Raw genomic sequence first — 23,258 nt, forward strand, 5'->3', positions numbered from 1 at the left:
TAAAACCGCTCTAGATCATAACATGTCACAATTATAATTACTAATGTTATGATCTACAATATTAGAAATCATAACATATCTTATGAAATCATAAAGACTCTTATTGTTATACATTCCATGCAGCAGCCAACCAGAAGTAGTATTTCAATTCTAAATCGTGAATGCGCTTAAAAAATCCATCATGTTAGGATTCACTACACTGTACCGTCCATCTACCAAAAGGTTGAGTCCGCGAATATTATTTGCTTCATCGCTAGCCAAGTAGAGTGCAGCTCGTGCTACATCTTCAACACTGAGAACTTGCCACCCTGTGCGTAGAGTAGAGTGGAATAGAGAACACATTTAATTATTAATAGAAAATCTAGTAAAAAATTCTACATTGGGTAAGGTAGAACTTGCCAAAAGTGGTAAGTTTTTATTTCCTTTTTTAAAATAAACGGCTTGGATCTTTATTGATCGTAAGTAATAAAATTACAAAACCAGAACTAAAGTGGTGACTAGTTGTGATTATTATACACTAATCACAACATATCAATTTTAAATACTTACGAAGTCATAAAGACTCTTATTGTTATACATTCCATGCAACAGTAGACAAGAGTTGGGGAGTAGTACTCAAATTCTAACCCATGTTGGCGCTTAAAATATTCACCATGTTAGGATTCACCACACTATACCCTCCATCTACCAAAAGGTTGAGCCCGCTTATATAATTTGCTTCATCGCTAGCCAAGTATAGTGCTGCTCGTGCTACATCTTCTGCCTTGAGAATTTGTCCCTTTAGATTACCAACATGATTACTTAGCGCGAATTCTGCTTTAGATACATCAGCTTCACTCCTCGCTGCAGATATACCAGTCCCCAAGACTGCAAATGGAGACACACAATTTACTCTTATACCATATTGGCCAAGCTCAGCTGCCAAGCCTTTAGCTACCCCCACAATTGCCCACTTTGAGGCTGCATAAGCATGACTTGAAATTCCTGCTATTGCTGTGGCTGCGCTAGTAGTAAATAGTATGCATCCTTTGCGCTGTGGTACCATAACCCTTGCGGCATGTTTGGCTCCTAGGAAAGAGCCAACCAAGTTCACGCTAATAATTCGCTCTAGTTCTGACTTCTTTGTATCCAGAATTCTCCCTAATGGGTTAGGGCAGTCTATGATGCCCGCATTGTTATACATTATATCAAGTTGTCCATGTTTGGCAACGGTGGTGTCAATAAGATTGCAGATATCATCTTCATTTGTCACATCACAATGGATGTAGCTAACATTTTTCCCAAGCTTAACTGCAATTTCTTGGCCTAGGTTATCTTGCACATCAGCAATGACAACCTTGGCACCATGTTCATGGAAGAGATGCACGGTACTTGCTCCAATCCCGCTTGCTCCACCAGTTATGATTGCCACTTTGCCATCTAGCCTGAAGATGGAATTGAATTAGTAGAGGAACATGGCACAATTTCCACATGTAAAATCAAGTCTGATTTAAAACTTGAATAATATGTTGTACTATTTCTGGTTACATTATATAAAATATAATATTAGCCTATGCCAAATCAAATTAAAATTTCATATTTCAACGGTTCAACTTTTAAAATCTCTGAAGATGACAAAAAGAAAAATGAAGTTGTTTGAGCATCATTTCATGTTGAGTAAACTTGAGTGGAACTTTAAGGTACTAATCCTTTAAATTGAATTTAGTCGACGCAGTATACTCCATGCATATGGGCCATAGCACTAGCCAAAAATGCTATTTATTCCAACAATAAAATATGCTACAAAAGGTATATATTGATGAAAATAATGTAAAGCAAAACATGCATAAAGCAATGTAAGAACTTAGTGAACCACAGAGTTTCTAACCTTTTTGCTATTGCTAACAGAGAGAAGGAGACAAAGAGGAATATTTTGTTAACCCTTCGAAGTATGGGAATAGATCATCGACGACCTTTGATTTATATGCTCAAACGAAAGACAAAGAAGAGGGATCGTGCCACAAGTAGCCTCATGAATTTATCGAGTTAAATTTATAGGATAAGCTCTGAAGCCTAAAATCGTATTCGCTTGGCAAGTGGGTTGGTTTTTTTTTTTTTTTTTTAATTTTTTTTAATTTTTAATAAATTATAAGGTGGGTGTTTATTAACCCAAAAGTCTTTGGCAGTTAATTTATCTTCATTAGGTCGGCTGCATTATTTAGTTCAATCAATAATCTTCATTAGGTTGGTTGCATTATTTTGTTCATTCAATAAATGTGGCAACTCATGAGTCATGAGTCATGTCTCATGACTCATGAGTAACTTTCTAAAGTTTTGCATGCATGTTGATGCATGTAGGGATGACTAAAACCCACCGGGTAATGGATACCCAATCCAAAAGTGTTGGATATTACCCGATTTATCTTGGACAAAAAGAATGGGCCGGATTTTTTCCGAACTCAAAATTATCAGGCTAGGTTCAGGTATTGCCCGATTCTGATTTGCAATATTATTATTTATTTTTTATTTTTTTTTTAAAAAAACCCCTAAAAGAACACAATGGATACTTTTGCCTTAATATGTGAGAATTGGAGTTTAATGTTTACTGATTTATAAGGATGGCTGTTATCATTGAATTTGAAAATTAACTGGTAGTCCTTAAAAAAATAAAAATAAAAATAAAAATAACTGGTAGCTTTTTTGAACTTTAATCTCATTATTTATGTAAATTTTTTTTTTTTGAAGACATTATTTATTTACATTAAACTAAGTACTTGTTACCCAATTGAATGCAAGTTAGGTGGAAAAAAAGAAATTGCAGGTTACTAGGTTAGGACCCTGTTTGCAATTTGTTGCAACATCAACATTGGCTAGTCCTCCTCTTCGCAGCCTGAATAACTTAGCTCATGCTCAACATTGGTCCCCCCCTCCCCCCACTCAACTAGGATTAATGTTGATGCAACTGTGGGCCTACATTTCTCTGTCATTGCAGTTGTTGCTAGAGACTGTAGAGGGGAGCTGGTATTTTCTTGTTCAAAGAAAGTGAAAACCACCCTCCCTCTCCAGGTTGAAGCTGATGCTTTGAAGTGGGCGTTATCCGTAGCATCCTAATTGGATTTTGAGGCTGTGTGCATCAAGTCAGATTCCCAGATTTGTGCCAATCTCTTGTTTGACAACGAATCTTCCCCTACTTGGCATATCAAGTCCATCATTGCTCAAGGCTGGTCCTAGACATTTTGGGGCCTTAGGCGAACAATTAAAAAGGGCCTTTTTTATATTTATGTATTAAAAAAATTAATATTTTTATATCATAATATATTTATTTAAAATTTGTTTTTCTTAAAAGACACAAAATATCTAATTAAATTTATGTATTTAAGTTTTTCTAACATCTCTTTTTTGAGATGCAAAAGGGATAATTTTTCTTTTTGTTTTTTCATTTTTTTTTTATAATCCTTTAGTATTATTATTTCCTTTTTTTTCTTCTTTTAGTTACACGTGTTCCAATTTTTTTTTTTTTTTTTTTTTTTTTTTTTGTTTCTTCTTCTTCTTCTTCTATATTGAAGTCTTTTGTTGTAGTAATACACAACTAAAAGGTCCAAAACGTAGGATTTGGAATAAAAATAAAACACATCCCATAAAGAATTAAAATAAAACCCAAGTTTAAAAAATATATACAGTAAAAGTAAAACCAAAATGCCAGTCCACAAGTCTTATTAACAGCAATGTCAACCACAACCCATATTTAAAATACTGCATTAAAGAAAAAAGCAATGAACCCAAAACACAAAGAGTCAAGACTAGCGGCAGCAGAGAGAGTGTGTCAAAGAATGAGATATCAGATCTTAGATCATAGAAGAGAGAGGAAAATAAACTCATATTAGAGAGGAGAAGATCATACCTTAGTCGATTCTACTAGTGTGTTAGTGTGAAAATAGATCAAACAGAGAAGAAGTGGAGGTGCGATGCCCAGCCACCAAAGGAAGGGATTCAAATTAGATCAGTTGTGATTATTGGAGAGGAAGAATGACTTTATGCAAATGGCTAAGGGAGAGCTAAGAGAGCAAGACATAGAAAGATACGATATGGGTAAAAAATTTTGGGATTTGGGATTTTTGATTTGTAATTGTTTTGTGTAATTTTTTTAGACATAGCTTATAGTTCATGTTGATTTGTCTAGAGGTTAAATGTCTTTATTTTTGGGACAACTGATTTTGTTTAGACTAGAGTATTTTCTTCTTGTTCTTGGGTCAAAAGGATGGAGCAGATTTTATTTACTTCTTCAATTTTTTTTTTCAAGATTCATTAGGGGCCAAAAATAATTTGTTGATATATTGGGGCAAAGTTTAATTTTTCAGACTATATATATGCTACCCAATTTTTTCCAAAATTTTAAGGCCTCCTTCCACTAGGGGGCCTTAAGCCATTGCCTAATGGGCCTAGTGGAAGGGCTGGCCTGCCATGCATATGGGCCATATCACTAGCCTAAATGCTGTTTACTCCAACAATAAAATATGCTACAAAAGGTATATATTAATGAAAATAACGTAAAGCAAAACAAGCATAAAGTAATGTAAGAACTTAGTTACACACAGTTTCTGACCTTTTTGCACATTGCCATTGCTAACAGGGAGAAGGAGACAAAGAGGAATATTTTGTAACCCTTCGAAGTATGGGAATAGATTGTCGACGACCTTTGATTTATGTGTTTAAAGGAAAGACAAAGAAGAGGGATCGTGCCACAAATAGCCTCATGAATTTATCGAGTTAAATTTATAGGATAAGCTCCGAAGCCTAAAATCGTATTCGCTTGGCAAGTGGGTTGGTTTTTTTATTATTTATTTATTTATTTATAAATTAAATTATAAGGTGGGTGTTTATTAACACAAAAGTCTATGGCAATGTGTTTCTTAACCCAAAAGTCTATGGCAGTTAATTTATCTTCATTGGGTCGGCTGCATTATTTAGTTCATTCAATAATCTTCATTAGGTTGGCTGCATTATTTTGTTCATTCAATAAATGTGCAACTCATGAGCAACTTTCTAAAGTTTTACATGCATGTTGATGCATGTAGGTAGGGACAGAACTACTCAAGAGTAGAGGGGGGCCATGGCCCCACCCAACCTTTGAAAAAAATATATACTAGTATGTATATTAACAAAAAGAATTTTAATTCTAACTCTTAAATTTATATACTTGGCCTCCTTTCTCCAAAAAATTTATAAATTGACCCAAGAAATCCAACAAATAGATAACAAGAAAAATCTATAAAAAAAAATGCATATATCCAGATAATAAGAAAATTTTTGGAAAATCATAAATCTGATCTAAGCAAAAACAATAATAACAATAAATCAATTACAAATCCTAAAAGAAAAAAAAAATCACAAAAATCCAATAACTTTTGCCCAATTTCTCCTCTCATTTGAGAGCTCTATGCCCTTCTCAAATGACTCCACCCTTATAGCTATATAGACAACTCCTATGCTACATATTGATCACTTCATCCACACATTAGTTAGACCCTGAAAATATTAAGGCGTGCCAATCAGGGATGGAACTACTCAAGGGCAGAGAGGGCCATGCCCCCCCCCCCCCCCAACCTTTGAAAAAAATATATACCAGTATGTATATTAACAAAAAGAATTTTAATTCTAGCTCTTAAATTTATATACTTGGCCCCCTTTCCCAAAAAAATCTATAAATTGACCCAAGAAATCCAACAAATAGATAACAAGAAAAATCTATAAAAAATGCACATATATAGATATTAAGAAAATCTTTGGACAAATCATAAATTTGGTCTATAACAACTGTAGGGGCAAAGATTCCAAATCATGTAATGGGCTTTGGGCCACACCCGGGATAATTAGCAAAGTCCGAGGAGAGGAAATGGTTGCTAAAGGGATTTCCAATTTAGCTCTCATAGGCAAGTAGCATTTGGAGGACGATCCGAGGAAGAGTGCCTCCTCGGACGTGATGAATGTAGCTCAAATATGCACTCTGGCAATCAGACGGACCCCCCCTCCAAATAGGCATTAGCAATAAGGACGTGCCTCACAAACCCGTAGGGAAGAAGGAAATGCAAAATATCCAAGGAGAGGCTGCTGCTACCGCATTAAATGCATTGCAATTACTTTTCTGACCGCATTTATGTGGAGAGGACCTGTGAACAGTGTTGCCTTGGCCACCACAACTCACAGAAGGCTGAAGAAGGGTGTCCGATGGGACAAGCACTCAAGTAGGGATCCAGAAGATCAACAAGTGTAGGACCACGATGGCTTCAAGAAGACTATATAATATGGGGAGTCCTCATGAGTGGGGGGGGGGGGGAGACGGGGAGTAAAAAAAGAGAATACTGTAGCAATCTAAACTGCCATAATACTCAAATGGTGATCAATATATATTCATTTAACCTCCTCGGAATGAAAATCTATGGATGTCAACGTGTTTTACTTGTATTTAATCATTGTATAGCCCAATACCAACCGTTGTCCAACTCGCTAGGACCTAGTTCTAAGACCCATTTTCTACAAATTCATTGTTTCTGGGCTCCTTGGACCAAGACCCCATATTACTTGGGCTTGGGCCCCAATTCGTGACCCTACAACAACAAATCAATTACAAATCTTAGAAAAAAAATCACAAAAACCCAATAACCTTTGCCTAATTTCTCCCTCTCACTTGAGAGCTCTATGTCCCTCTCAAATGACTCCACCCTTACGGCTATAGACTCTTATGCCACATATTGATCGCTTCATCCACACATTAGTTAGACCCTAAAAATATTAAGATGTGTCAATTAACTTGCAAAACTCTTGATTATAAAATCCTATTATTAAATTTTTTTTAAAAAAAGAAAAAATACAAAGAATAATTAATAAATTAATGCTAATAATGAAACTTTGTCAACCTCTAATATTGATATTTTAATTTTTTAAAATCTTTGAACAAAGAACTTCGGCCCCCCTAAGTTTGAATCCTGGTTCCGTCCTTTCATGTAGGGATGGCTGAAACCCACTGGGTAACGGATACCTAATCCAAAAGTGTTGGATATTACCCGATTTATCTTGGACAAAGAGAATGGACCGGATTTTTCCCGAACTCAAAATTATCAGGCTAGGTTCAGGTATTGCCCGATTCTGATCTGTATTATTATTATTTATTTATTTTTTTAAAAAAAAAAACCCTAAAAGAACACAATGGAAGCTTCTGCCTTAATATGCGAGAATTTGAGTTTAATGTTTACTGGTTTATAAATATGGCTGTTATCATTGAATTTGAAAATTAACTAGTAGCATTTTTGAATTTTAATCTCATTATTTATGTACTTTTTTTTTTTTTTGAAGACATTATTTATTTACATTAAACTAAGTACTTGTTACCCAATCAAATGCAAGTTAGGTGGGAAAAAAGAAATTGCAGGTTACTAGGTTAGGACCTTGTTCAGAACTAAATTTGCAATTTGTTGCAACATCAACATTGGCTTTCGCAGCCTGAATAGCTCAGCTCATTCTCAACATTGGTCCCCCCCTCCCCCCACTCAACTTGGATTAATGTTGATGTAGCTGTGGGCCTGCATTTCTCTATCATTGCAGTTGTTGCTAGAGACTAGTGAGGGGAGCTTGTATTTGCTTGTTCAAAGAAAGTGAAAACCACCCTCTCTCTCTAGGCTGAAGCTGAGGCTTTGAAGTGGGCGTTATCCATAGCATCCTATTTGGATTTTGAGGCCATGTGTGTTGAGTTAGATTCCCAGATTTGTGCCAATCTTGTCTGACAATGAATCTGCCCCTCCTTGGCATATCAAGAGTCCACCATCGCTGATGCTCGAGCTCTCTTGGCAACTTCCCCAAGCATTTCAGTTTGCTGGGTAAATAGGCAATGTAATTATGCTCCTCACTCTCTAGTTAAATGGTCTTTAGATTGTAATTTTTTTGGTTCTTTTGTTGTAGGCAACATCCCCCCTTGTTTTGTTTCCGTTGTGAGGGGTGAGGTTGGCTTGTCGCTATAGCTTGTGTTTCTGTTAATAAAATTTTCTGGCCATAAAAAAAAAAAAAATAATAATAAAAAAAATCCATAAAAAAATACCTATATTGAAGACAAATGTCGTGAGTAAAAACAACAATAATCTATTGTACTATCATGTACTCCCTCATTCCCAAATTGTTTGGCCCAGTTAGAAAAATCCAATTATTTAGGGAAGCATTATTGACTGTCTTATCTCTCTAAAAAATGTTAAAAATTTCCTAAATTACCTTTAAACAAATTTATCAAAAAATTATTTTTTAACATAATTTGAATAAAGATGACATGTAGAGTGGATTTCAAAATTTAGGTTTTAACTTTTTTTTTTTTAATTTTTTAAAAAATGCTCTCACAAATAAATTAAAGGTATAAAGGGAATGTTAATAAATTAATGGTGTTTGACTTTTCAAACAGGACATTATTTTGGGACATCCCAAAATGGAATACAGGCCAAACAATTTGAGATGGAGGGAGTACCATTTATATGAAAATGCCTAAATGCAAGGCAATACAATTTGAGAAAATCACCAGGGGTTGCGCCAAGTTGTCTCCAAGTGTTCAAATGAATCCCCTACTTGGGAAAAAAAATATTTTTATATATAATATTTTTAAAATTATTTATTTTAATCGTCCTAAAATAAAAACTTGAACCCCTAAAAGAAGCCCAAAAGGCAAACCAATTTATATTCAACACCGAATTTTATTTTGGCCTTCCTAAATTTAAAAAAAAAAAAAAAAAAATTCCAACAACAAATTAATTTGATCAATTTTTTTTATTTTTTTTAATAAAAATCTAGCAAGCCCAACAAAAAAATATTAGTAATTTATTGATCTTAAATCTCAAAAAAGTAAGTGGATAGTAAAGTGTATACACTAAAAGACAAATTATGTGTAAGATAGTGGAAGTGGCATGTGAAGACTTTTTTTTTTTAATGATTAAATTATTTTGTTGAATTGTTAATAGAGTAATGCAAAAGACACCATAAAAGTTCTTAATGAATTACAAATACCAATAAGTTGTCAAAGTTGAGTTGAATTGTTAAATAAAAGAATCGAAAAGAGTAAAGAGACAAAAACTAATAAATAATAAATTTAAGTATATATCTAATCAATAATAATTAAAGTTTATTTAACAACAATAATTAATAACTTTATTATAATAAGAGGCTATAGATGATTTCCAAGATTTTATATTTGCAAAAATAATTAATATTTTCATTATACTAAGAAACAATATGCCTAATGAATTTATAATTTATCATTTATTCTCTTACTAGTATTATGAATAAATTTATCTTCTACCTTAAGGTTCATTTTTTAAGAGAACTTGTGTTAACTTAAAAAATCTTCCTTCGGAAAAGATCTCATTTTATCATCCTAATTATTAAGTTCTTTAACACGAATTTGAACGATCCCCCTAAAAATTTTCCTGAAACTACCATTGAAAATCATAAAGAAAAAATTGAGAGAAAATTCAATCAAATTTCAAATTGAATATCAATTAAAGTCTAATTGTGTACCATGTGTCAATTAAAGTCTACAGCCACAAATTATTTTATAATATTTTTACAAATTATTGATGTGGCTTATTTTTATTAGCTCTTATCTGGACTTACCATTAAAATTATTTTTTTATTTATCAATAATAACTCATAACATCAACTAGCTGTCTGTAAAATAGGCTGTAGCTTTAGTATTATTCATTTATGTATTGGTTGCTTAAATAATCTATTACGTTGATGTTGGTATACCATCATGATGGTAGCTATGAGATAGCTAACAAATTCGCGGGAGATTTAGAGGTTGTTACGGAGATATTTATGCTAGTCATAGCAGTAATGATGGTAGCTATGAGATAGCTAATTCCCACGAATTTGTTAGCTATCTCATAGCTATAGCTAACAAATTCGTGGGAATTAGCTATTCTATGAGTTATTAGATAGCTAACAAATTCGCTATGAGATAGCTAACAAATTCGTGGGAATTAGCTTTGAGATAGCTAACAAATTCGCGGGAATGGTGGAGGTTAAACTGTTAGTAAAACGGTGCCGTTTGGATAAGTATTTATACGTGTGAGGTTTATCGGTAACACTAGCACGTGAGTTTGATTGCCGTTGTGTGATACGGCAGCGTTTCGCGTGTGTTCCTTGAGTTTTTTTTTTTTTTTTAATATGAATAATATATATGTTGTACATTAAAATTACATATATATTCCTATTTGAAATCAAAACTTTCATGGGAAATAAGAACTCGATGTCGCCTGGCAAAAATGCCTTTAACTATTTTATTTTTTATTTTTGATAACAAAATGCCTTTAACTATTAAAATGGTTTTTTTTTGGACCTTTTTTTTAATTATGAAAATACTAGGTGGTTTTTTTTTAATGTTAATTAAAATTTTTTTAATATTACTTTATAAGCCTTTAAGCATGATAACAATGGCTGCAATTTGAAAATAACATAAACCAAATTGACTCATATTAAAATATAGAAACCAAATTAAAAGTGACCCCAAAAACATAAGGACCAGCATGATATTTTTACCAAGGTTATTAGGATTGAAATTCTACAAGGGATTGGTGAAAGGGTTCAAAGATCGGATCATAAGATCGGCACGAGGATCGTAAGATCTTACTTTCTGATTAAAAATAATATACTAAAAAATACCTATAATTATAATTCATAATTTATATTAAAGGAACATTGGGAATTTTTTTTTTTTTTTTTTGACACAAATTAGTGAAACTGCGAATAGAAGGCAAAGTACCAAAATACAAATACATAAACAAAGTTCAAAGTTCAAAATTTACAACTCACAAATACCAATTTAAAATTGTTTTATATTTTATATTTGCCCCACCAGTTATAATTGCGACTTTGCCATCTAGCCTGATGTGTATTACAATTCCCAAATGTTAATTCAAATATAGTTCAATTCAAAACCAGAATAGTATATGTATTGTACATTACATATATATCTCTATCCTAGAGTCCATTTAGTTCAGCATTTTGAGAATTTAAAAGCATATTTTTAAAATCTAAAACTCTGTTTTGTAATAGTAACTATTCAAAACTTTTTTATAAACACTTATTTTAAATCCAAAATACCATTTTGCAATAAATTATCCAAATGCACCCTTAATTTAATACCATAATAAATTATTATCTGCTCCAAAAACTATTAGAACATGGAGACTTCATTTCAATCATATAATTAATATATATATATATATATATATATAACCGAAACCTCTGAAACTTCCACAATTTTCCACGTCAACACAATATTTAAAAAATAAATCATTATTATTTTTTTAAAATAAAATTATTTTTGTTTAACAAGGAGTAAAACTCTATCTATCTAACCAATACGACTTAAACTCAGACTCATCATTATCATATATATATATAAACTAGACGGAGAAAACAAACCCTAAGTACCCTTCAACAACCCGACCCTATAAACCAGATGGAGAAAACAAACCCTCAGTCCAAACTCCAAACTTAACATGTCCAGGGGACCTCCATGGCTGGAGATAAATCAGAAACTGCTCTGTACCAAGCTCAGGTGGATCGGTTCCAGAGTTTGGAGGCGAGTCACGAGAGGCTGAGAGAGCAGTTTGATGAGCTGGTTTAAAAAAATAATAAGATAATAAAGAACAAGGAGGTGGATGATGATATGGTGGGCTCAGACTCAGATTCGAGGTGGGTTTGCTTCCCTGGGTTCTTTGGGGCTAGGGGTCCGTACTGTTCACGTGTGTAGAGCTTCTTCTGGGGAGATCATATACTGGTATGTATGTGTATATATATATATATATATATATGAGTTTTTTTATGCAAAGAGATTTCATGAAAGTTTGTTTGTTCGTGAACTTTATTTATTGGTTGACCATGTTTGGTTGTGAATTATACTGTGAGTGTACTGTTGTGGTTTTGATGGAACATTATGGGGAAAACAAACCCTCAGGCCACTACAGCCCCTCAGCCTGCTGCCAAGCCAAGTCTACCACCGTGGGTATGTGTTTCGAATTTGTTTATATTGTTATTGTAAGGACACGATTCCGGCGCGGCCCAGTGACATTTTTGGGTTCACGCGGGAGAGATCCCTCACAATACGATTTGTAGAGAGTGGGCTTGAAAAGCTTGGGCTTGGTCACGGGGGGACGGTCCGGTCTGGATTTCAGAAAGATCCCTGTGGAAAATGGACTGGGCCTAAACGTTTAAAGCCCCGCCATGCTGCCACTTCTGAGAATGGGCTCCTCGGACTTGATCCGAGGACCCTTGTGGTCCTTTCCGGCTGTCCAACGGAGGACTTTCTCTGTTCTGTGCATGGATCGTTCCGGCGATCTTCTTCATGAAGTCTCCTTTTTTCCCCCCCTTGCTAGATTCACTTACTTCTCCTTTTATACTAGTGTGCGTTCGATGTCCTTCGTCCACGTGTAGGGTCAGTCTTTACAAATACTGACATTGGTCCCATCAGTCTAATCCCGGAATTGTTGGGGATGACTTGATAAAGCTGTAGAGTACGGTTCTGTCAGGCATTGGGCCTTATCCAGAAGGGTATTTAGGGTAATCGCCCCAAGGTATTTTGGATTTCCTTACGAATTTATCCCTTTATTCTGGGCGGATTATGGGCCTGCCGAGGACTAGACTGTCCTCGGCTGCCTCCCAAAAATTGGTCCGTGCTCGGCGTCATGGAGCTTGGGCCACAGTTCTCCTCGGATTGGGCCCTCGGACTCTCTAAGGGCAAATGGGCCTGGTCCACGAATTGCTGGGCCCCACAATAGCCCCTCAAAACCCTTCTATCCGAATTCCGGATTGGAAAGGAGGGTTTTGGCAAACCCGGGCCCTTAATATGGCCCATTTAGCTTGATCCCGCATTTATGTGAGCGGTTTCCCAGGAAGTTAGGCGGTTTTTGAGGGATTCCTTTTAATCCGCTCGGAATCTGCTCCTGCCGCTTGGATGTCCCAGACGCGCCCTTAATGAATTCCCCTTAACGAGGCTCATTTATATCCGGCGGCTCATTTGATAAGGTGGAGAAGTGGAACGGACGCCTCTTTTTTCTTCAGATTCTTTGGGAAGGTTGAATGCATTTAATGCCATCCGTTCTGCTCTTCCTATAAGAAGGCAAGCAGGAGGCCATCACTTTCGTACTAACTCCCTTCTATTCTTCTGAGATCGCAACAAATGATGAAGAAATCATGCCCCTCCTCTAGACACCATATTCTGATAAAGCTTGAAATGGCTCGATCAGGGCAAGGGTGGCGCAGACTTAAGATCTGTCTCGCCTCTCTTTCAGCCAAAATCCGAAGCAGGGACTCGTCGTGTCGAACTCTCGGCGTGACTGAGTCGAGAACAACCAAGACCAGCACCACCCGGCTCCTCATGAGCATACCTAATATGGCACCAACGTGTTAGGAGTCAGGGCTGAGGCAGGGGCTAAGTGCTTCTGCTTCTCCCTCTTTTGCTCCTTGGTGCCCTCCTCCGCTTTCCTCTTATAGTCTTCCCAGCACCAGTTCCGTCTTGGTGCCTTCCCTTTTCCCTCTTTTGCTCCTTTTCTTTCTTTTCATCCCTTCTCTCTTCTTCTCCTCCTTCTTTACTCATGTCCTCCATCTTCCTCCTTCATCTCCTCCATCTTCTTCATTGATTTCTTCCTTACTATTTCCTTCTCCTTCAATTCTTCTTCCTTCTCCTTCAATTCTTCTTCCTTGTTCTTCATCCTTTTCCGAAGAAGGTTCTTGTCATGATATGAGCAATGTTGAGGCAGAGACTGAAGAGACCTTGAAGATGAGTTTTAGAAGAAGCCTGACTGTTTACTTCTCTGTACTGCGAGTGTTATCGTTGCTTCAGCAGTTCTCCTTTTGTATAGGCTTGTTTGAGCCATTTTTCGTACATTGTAATAATCTCTTATATTAATAAAAGTGTTTATTATTTCATTTTGCATATTCCGTTTATGTTTTTGTATATTGGTAAATGCTGCTCGGCTCAATGAGAAAGTATCTAAACCGATGACAACTAAGACCAAAATACTTGATAATAAAAAGATGTTGCCATAACTCTAATATAAGTGTTTGGCCCAATAAGGCCGACCAGTGAAAAGTAATGATTACCCATGCTGGCCGAGGAGAGAACTGGAGGCTTGATGCCGTGTTTGGGTCCGAGGACCATACAAGGCCTTGATTCTATCCAAAACTCGTAATAATAATAATTTTTATACTTGGTTTCCCCATAGGCTTGAGTCCGAGGACCATGCAAGGCCTTGGTTCAGTCCATAACTTGTAATAATAATAATTTTTATACTTGGTTTCCCCATAGGCTTGAGTCCGAGGACCATGCAAGGCCTTGGTTCTGTTTTATTCCCTCTCCTTAGGTATCCCGTACGCGGCCGGGCAGGAGGTTGTCCTCGGCATTAGTTATTACCCGGCGTGGGCCGTAGTCCGTGGGCCATCATGTAGCAAGGGCATGGGCCGCGAATTTACTAGGCCCACGGATCATGAGATATTTCCATAATCTTTGGCCACGCGGTACTTTTGGGTGTCCCGATGTTCGAGGTGCACCTCGACGAGGCTCCTTTAGTCTTGTCGTTGCAGAGGTTTGTTGGAAGTCGAGCTGGAGACGTTTTGTCTGTAGCGTTCCTCGGGAAGCTGCGCTAATTAAATGCCACCACCCTATCTCCTCAAATAAATAAGAGAGCAAGTTTCTTTGCCTAGGCACCAGCTCCTTAGTCTCCTCCTTCAGCTTCCTCCCGCAGCAAGTCATGTTTGAGACGAGGGTCGGGGAAGAAAAACTCTCTCCGCCGCAAAGGCGCCACGTTCTCCTCAGGCTCAGAAGAGTGATATATGGGCAACGAAGGCATAGATTCAAAGAAATATTCCCTTATGACAGAGGGGAGAGGGTGTTTCCCACGCTTTTAGTCAAAATCCGAAGCAGGTTCTGGTCATGCCAGATTTTTGGTATGTCCGAAGAAGGAATTTCCACCATCAGCACTGTCTACCTTGCAGCCGGCAAATTTCTGCGGGGGCTTCCCAACTTCCGGCTCCCTGCATCTTCTTTGTAGATGGTGTTAGCCTGAGGTCAGGTTCTTTTGCTGCCTGAGTTTCGGGCACGTGAAAGCGTTGAGGATGAAACGAGGTCTTGAGGCAGTAGCCAACCTCTCCTCTGTGCTACCTGCATCCTCCCCACTGCGGCGTGAGGCTCAAGTTGGGCTCCTTTGCTGCCGGAGCTATGGGCATGCGAAAGCATGGGGGAAGGGACAAGGCCTCGAAGCAGTAGCCCACCTCTCGTCTGTGCTACCTCCTCGGCCTTCTCTTGCTTCCTTGTAACTTTCCTTTCTATCATGTAGCAAGTTTTATCACAAGTTGATTTCAGCTTTTTGTTGTATGCTGTACTGTTTCTTTGTTTTAATAAGAAAGGAAATTTTGCCTACTTATTTTGAATACTACTCTTTTTGCAACATTATTTTGTGGAAGGGTGTGCTCCCTGTGTCTGTTTCTTCAATGATACTTAGAGCAGGAAGTTTTGAAACATAATCCAATCAATTCTAATGTACCAACACTACCAAACATTACGGCGATAACTCATAGCAAGTTTAACTCAGGAAACTAGCAAAAATAACAATTGAATATTCTGTGATAAGTATGAGAGTACCGTCCGAGGAGTTGACGGAGGGTAAAGAACTCAAATTGTTTCTCAGGTGACGTATTGCCCTACGTCGCATCGATTCCCTTGGTGCTGCAGATCTAAGAGCAGACTTGCGAATCCCCGCAGTTTGGGAACTGACCCAATGGCGAGTGGAGAGCTTTCCTCAGATGAATCCAAATTCTACGTAATGTAGTTTTTCCTTACGAGTAGTTGGTTTTCCCATAGGTTTGAGTCCGAGGACCATACAAGACCTTGGTTCCGTCCAAAACTTGTGATGTTTATCTCTTGTACTTGGTTTCCCCATAGGTTTGAGTCCGTGGACCATGCAAGACCTTGGTTCTGTCCAAAGCTTTTGATTTTCATCTCTTATACTTGGTTTCCCCATAGGTTTGAGTCCGAGGACCATGCAAGACCTTGGTTCTGTCCAAAGCTTGTGAGATTTGTTTTTTTTGTGCTTGGTTTCCCCACAGGCTTGAGTCCGTGGACCATGCAAGACCTTGGTTCTGTCCAAAGCTTTTGATTTTCATCTCTTATACTCGGTTTCCCCATAGGTTTGAGTCCGAGGACCATGCAAGACCTTGGTTCTGTCCAAAGCTTACGAGATTTACTTTTTTGTGTCTGGTTTCCCCACAGGCTTGAGTCCGTGGACCATGCAAGGCCTTGGTTCTGTCCAAAACTTTTGGTTTTCATCTCTTGTACTTGGTTTCCCCATAGGTTTGAGTCCGAGGACCATGCAAGACCTTGGTTCTGTCCAAAACTTACGAGATTTATTTTTTGTGTTTGGTTTCCCCACAGGCTTGAGTCCGTGGACCATGCAAGGCCTTGGTTCTGTCCAAAACTTTTGATTTTCATCTCTTGTACTTGGTTTCCCCATAGGTTTGAGTCCGAGGACCATGCAAGACCTTGGTTCTGTCCAAAACTTACGAGATTTATTTTTTTTGTGTTTGGTTTCCCCATAGGCTTGAGTCCGTGGACCATGCAAGGCCTTGGTTCTGTCCAAAACTTTGGATTTCTCTGTACTTGGTTTCCCCATAGGTTTGATCCGAGGACCAGGCAAGGCCTTGGTTCTTCCAAAACTCGTATTTCTTTTTGTGTTGGTTTCCCCATAGGCTTTGAGTCCGAGGACCATGCAAGGCCTTGGTTCTGTCCTTTGATTTCTTTTCTGTACTTGCTTTCCCCATAGGCTTGAGTCCGAGGACCATGCAAGATTGGTTCTGTCCAAAACTTACGATTTATTTTTTGTGTTTGGTTTCCCCACAGGCTTGAGTCCGTGGACCATGCAAGGCCTTGGTTCTGTCCAAAACTTTTGGTTTTCATCTCTTGTACTTGGTTTCCCCATAGGTTTGAGTCCGAGGACCATGCAAGAACCTTGGTTATGTCCCAAAACTTACGAGATTTATTTTTTTGTGTTTGGGTTTCACCCATAGGGCTTGAGCCGTGGACATGCAAAGGCCTTGGTTCTTGTCCAAAACTTTTGGTTTTCCAATCTCTGTAACTTGGTTTCCCCCATGTTTGAGTCCGAGGACATGCAAGACCTTGGTTAATGTCAAAACTTACGAGATTAATTTTTTTGTGTTTGGTTTCCCATAGCTTGAGTCCGTGGACCATGCAAGGCCTTGGTTCTGTCCAAAACTTACGAGATTTATTTTTTTGGTGTTTAGTTTCCCATAGGCTTGAGTCCGTGGACCATCAAGGCCTGGTTCTGTCCAAAAACTTTGGTTTTCATCTCTTGGTACTTGGTTTCCCCATAGGTTTGAGTCTGAGGACCATCAGACCTGGTTTCTGTCCAAAACTTACGAGATTTATTTTTTTGTGTTTGGTTTCCCCACAGGCTTGAGTCCGTGGACCATGCAAGGCCTTGGTTCTGTCCAAAACTTTTGGTCTTCATCTCTTGTACTTGGTTTCCCCATAGGTTTGAGTCCGAGGACCATGCAAGACCTTGGTTCTGTCCAAAACTTACGAGATTTATTTTTTTGTGTTTGGTTTCCCCATAGGCTTGAGTCCGTGGACCATGCAAGGCCTTGGTTCTGTCCAAAACTTTTGGTTTTCATCTCTTGTACTTGGTTTCCCCATAGGTTTGAGTCCGAGGACCATGCAAGACCTTGGTTCTGTCCAAAACTTACGAGATTTACTTTTGGTATTTGTTTGTTTTTCGGATGTAAGCCCCTAGATCAGGGCGGGGAGAGCCGGCTTGAGGCCAAAAGCCCCTAGGGCTGCCTACGCCATGGGCGCTGCAAGGAGTAGCCCCTAGCAGAAGTTTATGTCGGAACAACAGCTGCACGTCAAAGGAGACGGAGGAAGCTCCGTGAATTTTTGCTTAGTAGAGAGTTGACTCCACCGCCACCTGCGCCAAGCGCGCATGCTTCCCACAGACGGCGCCAATTGTAAGGACACGATTCCTGCGCGGCCCAGTGACATTTTTGGGTTCACGCGGGAGAGATCCCTCACAATACGATTTGTAGAGAGTGGGCTTGAAAAGCTTGGGCTTGGTCACGGGGGGATGGTCCGGTCTGGATTTCAGAAAGATCCCTGTGGAAAATGGACTGGGCCTAAACGTTTAAAGCCCCGCCATGCTGCCACTTCTGAGAATGGGCTCCTCGTTCCGGCGATCTTCTTCATGAAGTCTCCTTTTTTCCCCCCCCTCACGCTAGATTCACTTACTTCTCCTTTTATACTAGTGTGCGTTCGATGTCCTTCGTCCACGTGTAGGGTCAGTCTTTACAAATACTGACATTGGTCCCATCAGTCTAATCCTGGAATTGTTGGGGATGACTTGATAAAGCTGTAGAGTACGGTTCTGTCAGGCATTGGGCCTTATCCAGAAGGGTATTTAGGGTAATCGCCCCAAGGTATTTTGGATTTCCTTACGAATTTATCCCTTTATTCTGGGCGGATTATGGGCCTGCCGAGGACTAGACTGTCCTCGGCTGCCTCCCAAAAATTGGTCCGTGCTCGGCGTCATGGAGCTTGGGCCACAGTTCTCCTCGGATTGGGCCCTCGGACTCTCTAAGGGCAAATGGGCCTGGTCCACGAATTGCTGGGCTCCACAATTATGAATAATGTAGCCGCTAGATTTGAATCCTTTACAATATAATAGGTATTACACAAGGTGCAATAACATTTAATGGTCAACAAAAAGTTAGATAAGATAAATAAAAAAAAAAAAAGAAAAAAGAAAAAAGAAAAAAGAAGCAAGTAACCATTAGATTGGATCCAAGAAGTTAAAAAAAAAAAAAAAAAAAAAAAGTTATAGAATAAATGGTAAAAAGTTTTTTTTTTTAAAATCTCATCCAATTACATAAAATTTTTCAACTATTTATTTATTTTTTTTCATTTTTTATTAGTCATTGGATGCTCTCTTGCATCCTATGCAATACCCTAAATATTTCACAAGATCTAAATCGGTTACAACCAAATGTCTCATCTTTACTTGTCACATTACATTACACTACAAAAAAAGTCTCATTTCTCCATTCGATTCAGCACATAATAATGACCTTATTAGTTCATTACCAGATAAATGGCATTATCAAATTCAGTAGTAATCCATGATTCTTCTCTATTTTTGGATAAATATTACATGCTTAATTAACTCATTGTATTGTTCTTTGCTTTTAAAAAATAAATAAAAATAAAAACAAAAACATGTAAAATGTCTCATCAATATTGCCTTGTCTTGACTCATAAATTGACTCCTAGTCCTTCTCTTTTCATGTTCATTTTCAACTTAAAACAAATTGTTCGAAAAGTGAAAAAACATGTAGGGATCACATTATAATATCATCTTGTCTCTCATCATAAATTACTTCATGGACTTTTCTTTTTCACTTTTAATTAATTTGTACTAAAAAAGTGAACATTGTCTCGACATTGAGTTGTACTTCTCTTTTTCTCGTTTAATTAATATGCAAAACAAAAGAGGGCATTGTCTCAACATCAAGTTAAATCAAATTTAATGTGCTCGCTCTTGTAAACGTAAAAAAATAAAAAAATAAAAAAAATAAAAAAGAAAAAAGAAAAAAGAGAGTGTTATAAGTTATACAAATTTTACTATATAGTTTTTATAAATTGATGTGTTAACTTTTAAGACATTAAGAAAATATTATTTATTTATTTATTAAATCACATTCATTGTGAATTCCAGTGAGCTCAATTAATAAAAAAATTTATGGTTGAATAAGATATATAGGGTTCAATCTCCTACCTATACCAAAAACTGATATAAGTTGAAGCTTTCTCAAAAAAAAAATCACATTCATTGGCAAATGAATTTGTAAACTTTTAATCTTTATAGTTTGATAGCTAATAATTTTAACATGCTATAATTATATGTAAAAAATGAGTGAAATCAAGGCTGGCCTTGTACTATGCAAGCTATTGATTCAACTTGCTTATTTTGGGTTTGAGTCGAGTTAGGCCCCATATCAATGCTTTTTTCACCATTTTGTTTATTCCATTTTCAAAGAAACTAGTGCAAGTCTATATGGACCCTTTATTGCTTCGTTTCCATGGGCTTAGGTTGGTTGGACTCAATGTCACAAAAATTTTGGGAAAAGTCTCATGACCCAAGGTGCAGTCCTATAAGGATCTTTATATGAGACAAGTCCTGAGTTCCAACTTTTACGAGAAAGACATTATGTTAATGTTTTTGATAATTCGATAGCTATAATGGAGCGGGGGAGGTTTGAATCTTGAAAATCTTTGTTAAAAATACCATAATATGCTAATTTAACTTAAGAATTATTGTCTTTTATCGTCTAAAACTTCCATTGCTTTGATGAACATGATGTTAGGTTATGGCTTAATCCACCTTTTTGAACTCAAAACATTGAGTTTGAGACCCTTTAGCATTGATTCCTCAAGATGGATGTAAGATAGCCATGGCTAGTTCCTAACTCTTTTATTTTTTATTGCCAAAAAAAAAAAAAAAAAACCCTAAGACTAAGGGTAAAGATTTAGTTCAAGCCAAATTTTAGAAACGAATGTAGGTTTCTCTCATTTTGACTTTTGTCATTTTTTATACCAACAAAATGAAATTTTAACTTTCATTTTAAAAAAATTATATAAACTTAACATTGTCTTACTCTTGGAGAAGTCAATCAATGCACGGATGCAAACATAATTGTTGTCAACCAAAAAACTTTATTTCACTTTTGAAATCCCCTTAGAGGACTCTTTGTTGTTAAATCTAGATAGGGAAAGGCATGTAATATAGTCCATTAGTCCTTCTAATGCCTTTGTAATTAATTATGCAAATAAATTTAATTATCTTTTTTTAATTAATTATTGACGTGTCTCTATTTTTATTATGAATAATGTAGCAGCTAGATTTGAATCCTATACAATATACTAGGTATTGCACAAGATGCAATAGCATCTAATGGTCAACAAAAAGTTAGACAAGTTGAAGGAATAGCTAGTAACCATTGGATTGGATTTGAAAAGTAAAAAAAGGAAACAAAAAATAAGAAGTTTTAGAATAAACTGTAAAAGGTTTTAAAAAACAAATATCATCCAATTGCAGACATTTCTTCAACTTATTTTTTAATATTTTATTAGTTCTTGGATTCTATTGCATCCTATGCGATATCCTAAATGTTGCACGAGATCCAAATCGGTCATAACCGATGTCTCATCTTTACCTGTCACATTACATTACACTGCAAAAAGAGTCACATATCTCCATTGGAATTAGCACATAATAATGACCTTAGTTCATTGTCTGATAAATGGAGTTATAGAATTTAGTGAGCGTTTGGAGAGGGTTTATTTTTGCGTTTTCAGTTCCACGTTTTTTTTTTTTTTTGTTTTTTCTGCACGTAAACAGTAACCTTATATTGGGTTACTGTTCACATACTGTTCATGTACTGTTCACATACTGTTCATGTACTGTTCAGTTTTCAGTTTTCAGTTTCAGCAACAATAAGCTCAATCCAAATGGACCCTTAGTAGTACTCCATGATTCTTCTCTATTATTGGATAAATATTGCATCCTTAATTAATTCATTGTGTTATTCTCTGTTTTAAGAAATAAAAATAAAAATAAAAATAAAAGCATGTAAAATGTCTCATCAATATTGCCTTGTCTCATAAATTCACTCGTAATACTTCTCTTTTTAAATTGTTCAAAAAGTGAAAAAACATGTAAGGATCACATTATGATATCATCTTGTCTCTTGTCATAAATCCCTTCATGGACTTTTCTTTTTCTCAATATGTACTACAAAAGAGGACATTGTCTCAACATTGAGTGAAATCAAATTTAATATGTTCGGTCTTGTAAACACTTTTCTTTTTTAAAAAAGTGTTATGGTTATACCATTTTTATTAAATAGTTAATATAAATTGATGTGTTAACCTTTAAAACATTAAGAAAAATGTAATTAATTTATTTATTATGGTGTTGATGTGATATTAATTACATTCATTGTCAAATAAGTTTGTAATCTGTTATAGTACAATTGTTAATAATTTTAACATTTTATAATATAAAAAATATATGTGAAAAATGAGTGAAATAATAGTAATTTTTTTTTTACATGAGTTTGTATCTAGAAGATGGTAGCTTGAAAATTTTTCTCAGAGCTGGGCTTGTACTATGCAAGTTTTTGGCTCAACTTGCTTATTCTGTGTTTGAGTCCAGTTAAGGCCCATTTAGGTGCTTTTTCACCATTACGTATAGGCCAATGTCCAAGAAATCAATGTCGGCTTATAAGGAACCTTTATTGCTTCGTTTTCATGGGCTTAGATTGGTTGGACTCAATGACACAAAAATCTTGGACAAAAGTCTCAAATGGCCCAAAGTGCAGTCCTATATGGTAGTTCTTAAGAGTTTTTATATGAGATAGGTCTTGAGTTACAACTTTCACACGAAAGATATTATTTTAATATTCAATAGCTATAATGGGGAGGAAAAATTTGAATCCTAAAAATATCTCTTGAAAATACCAAAATTTATCGGTGTAACAATAAGATTCTTGGCAAACACAATATTACTTTGAAAATAAGAATTATTATCTTTTATCGTTTGAAATCACTAGTGTGAACATGATATTAAATTATCGCTTAATCTACCTTATTGAGCTCAAACCACTGAGACCCCTTAGCATTGATTCCTTGTGAGGAAGTAAGATAGCCATGACTAGTACCCTAACGAGGATTGGTTCAAATAGGCCAAAATTTTAGAAACAATAATTAGTTTTCTTCTCATTTTAACTTTTGCTTTCCTTTGTACTAACACAATAAAATTTTCAATATTATTTTTTAAATGAACATAAAGTTAACATTATTTTAGAGAAAGCCAGCCAATGTACGCAAGCACACATGGCTGTTGTTCACTGAAAATCTTTATTTCGCTTTTAAACCCCCTTTAATGAATTATTTGTTGTTAGATTTAGACAAGGGCAAGCACTATACAGGTCATTAGTCCTTCTAATGCCTTTGTAATTAACTATGAATTTAATTTTCATTATTTTTTACTCAAAAACAAAAAACAAAAAGTCCAACACAGGACAAAACATTTTTCATAATTATTAGCATGATACTCTAGAAGAAGGCACCCCTAATGAGAGTTTTGTAATCTAACAAGTATCTTTTTATTTTTTCAGGATGA

The 23,258-nt window shown here is 36.3% G+C and overlaps 1 protein-coding gene across 1 annotated transcript; it reads right to left on the reverse strand.

The window, feature by feature from the left end:
- Positions 1 to 382: 382 nt before the first annotated feature.
- LOC115973069 (tropinone reductase-like 1) lies at positions 383 to 22,785 on the reverse strand. Its single transcript, XM_031093309.1, has 2 exons — positions 22,721 to 22,785; positions 383 to 1,424 (listed from the first exon to the last, which is right to left on the reverse strand). Exons 1-2 carry the CDS (start codon positions 22,783 to 22,785, stop codon positions 623 to 625), a joined length of 867 nt encoding a protein of 288 aa, XP_030949169.1. The 3' UTR covers positions 383 to 622.
- Positions 22,786 to 23,258: the final 473 nt, after the last annotated feature.

The sequence above is a fragment of the Quercus lobata genome, unplaced genomic scaffold (assembly GCF_001633185.2).
Source record: "Quercus lobata isolate SW786 unplaced genomic scaffold, ValleyOak3.0 Primary Assembly Scq3eQI_1999, whole genome shotgun sequence".
Taxonomy (NCBI): Eukaryota; Viridiplantae; Streptophyta; class Magnoliopsida; order Fagales; family Fagaceae; genus Quercus; species Quercus lobata.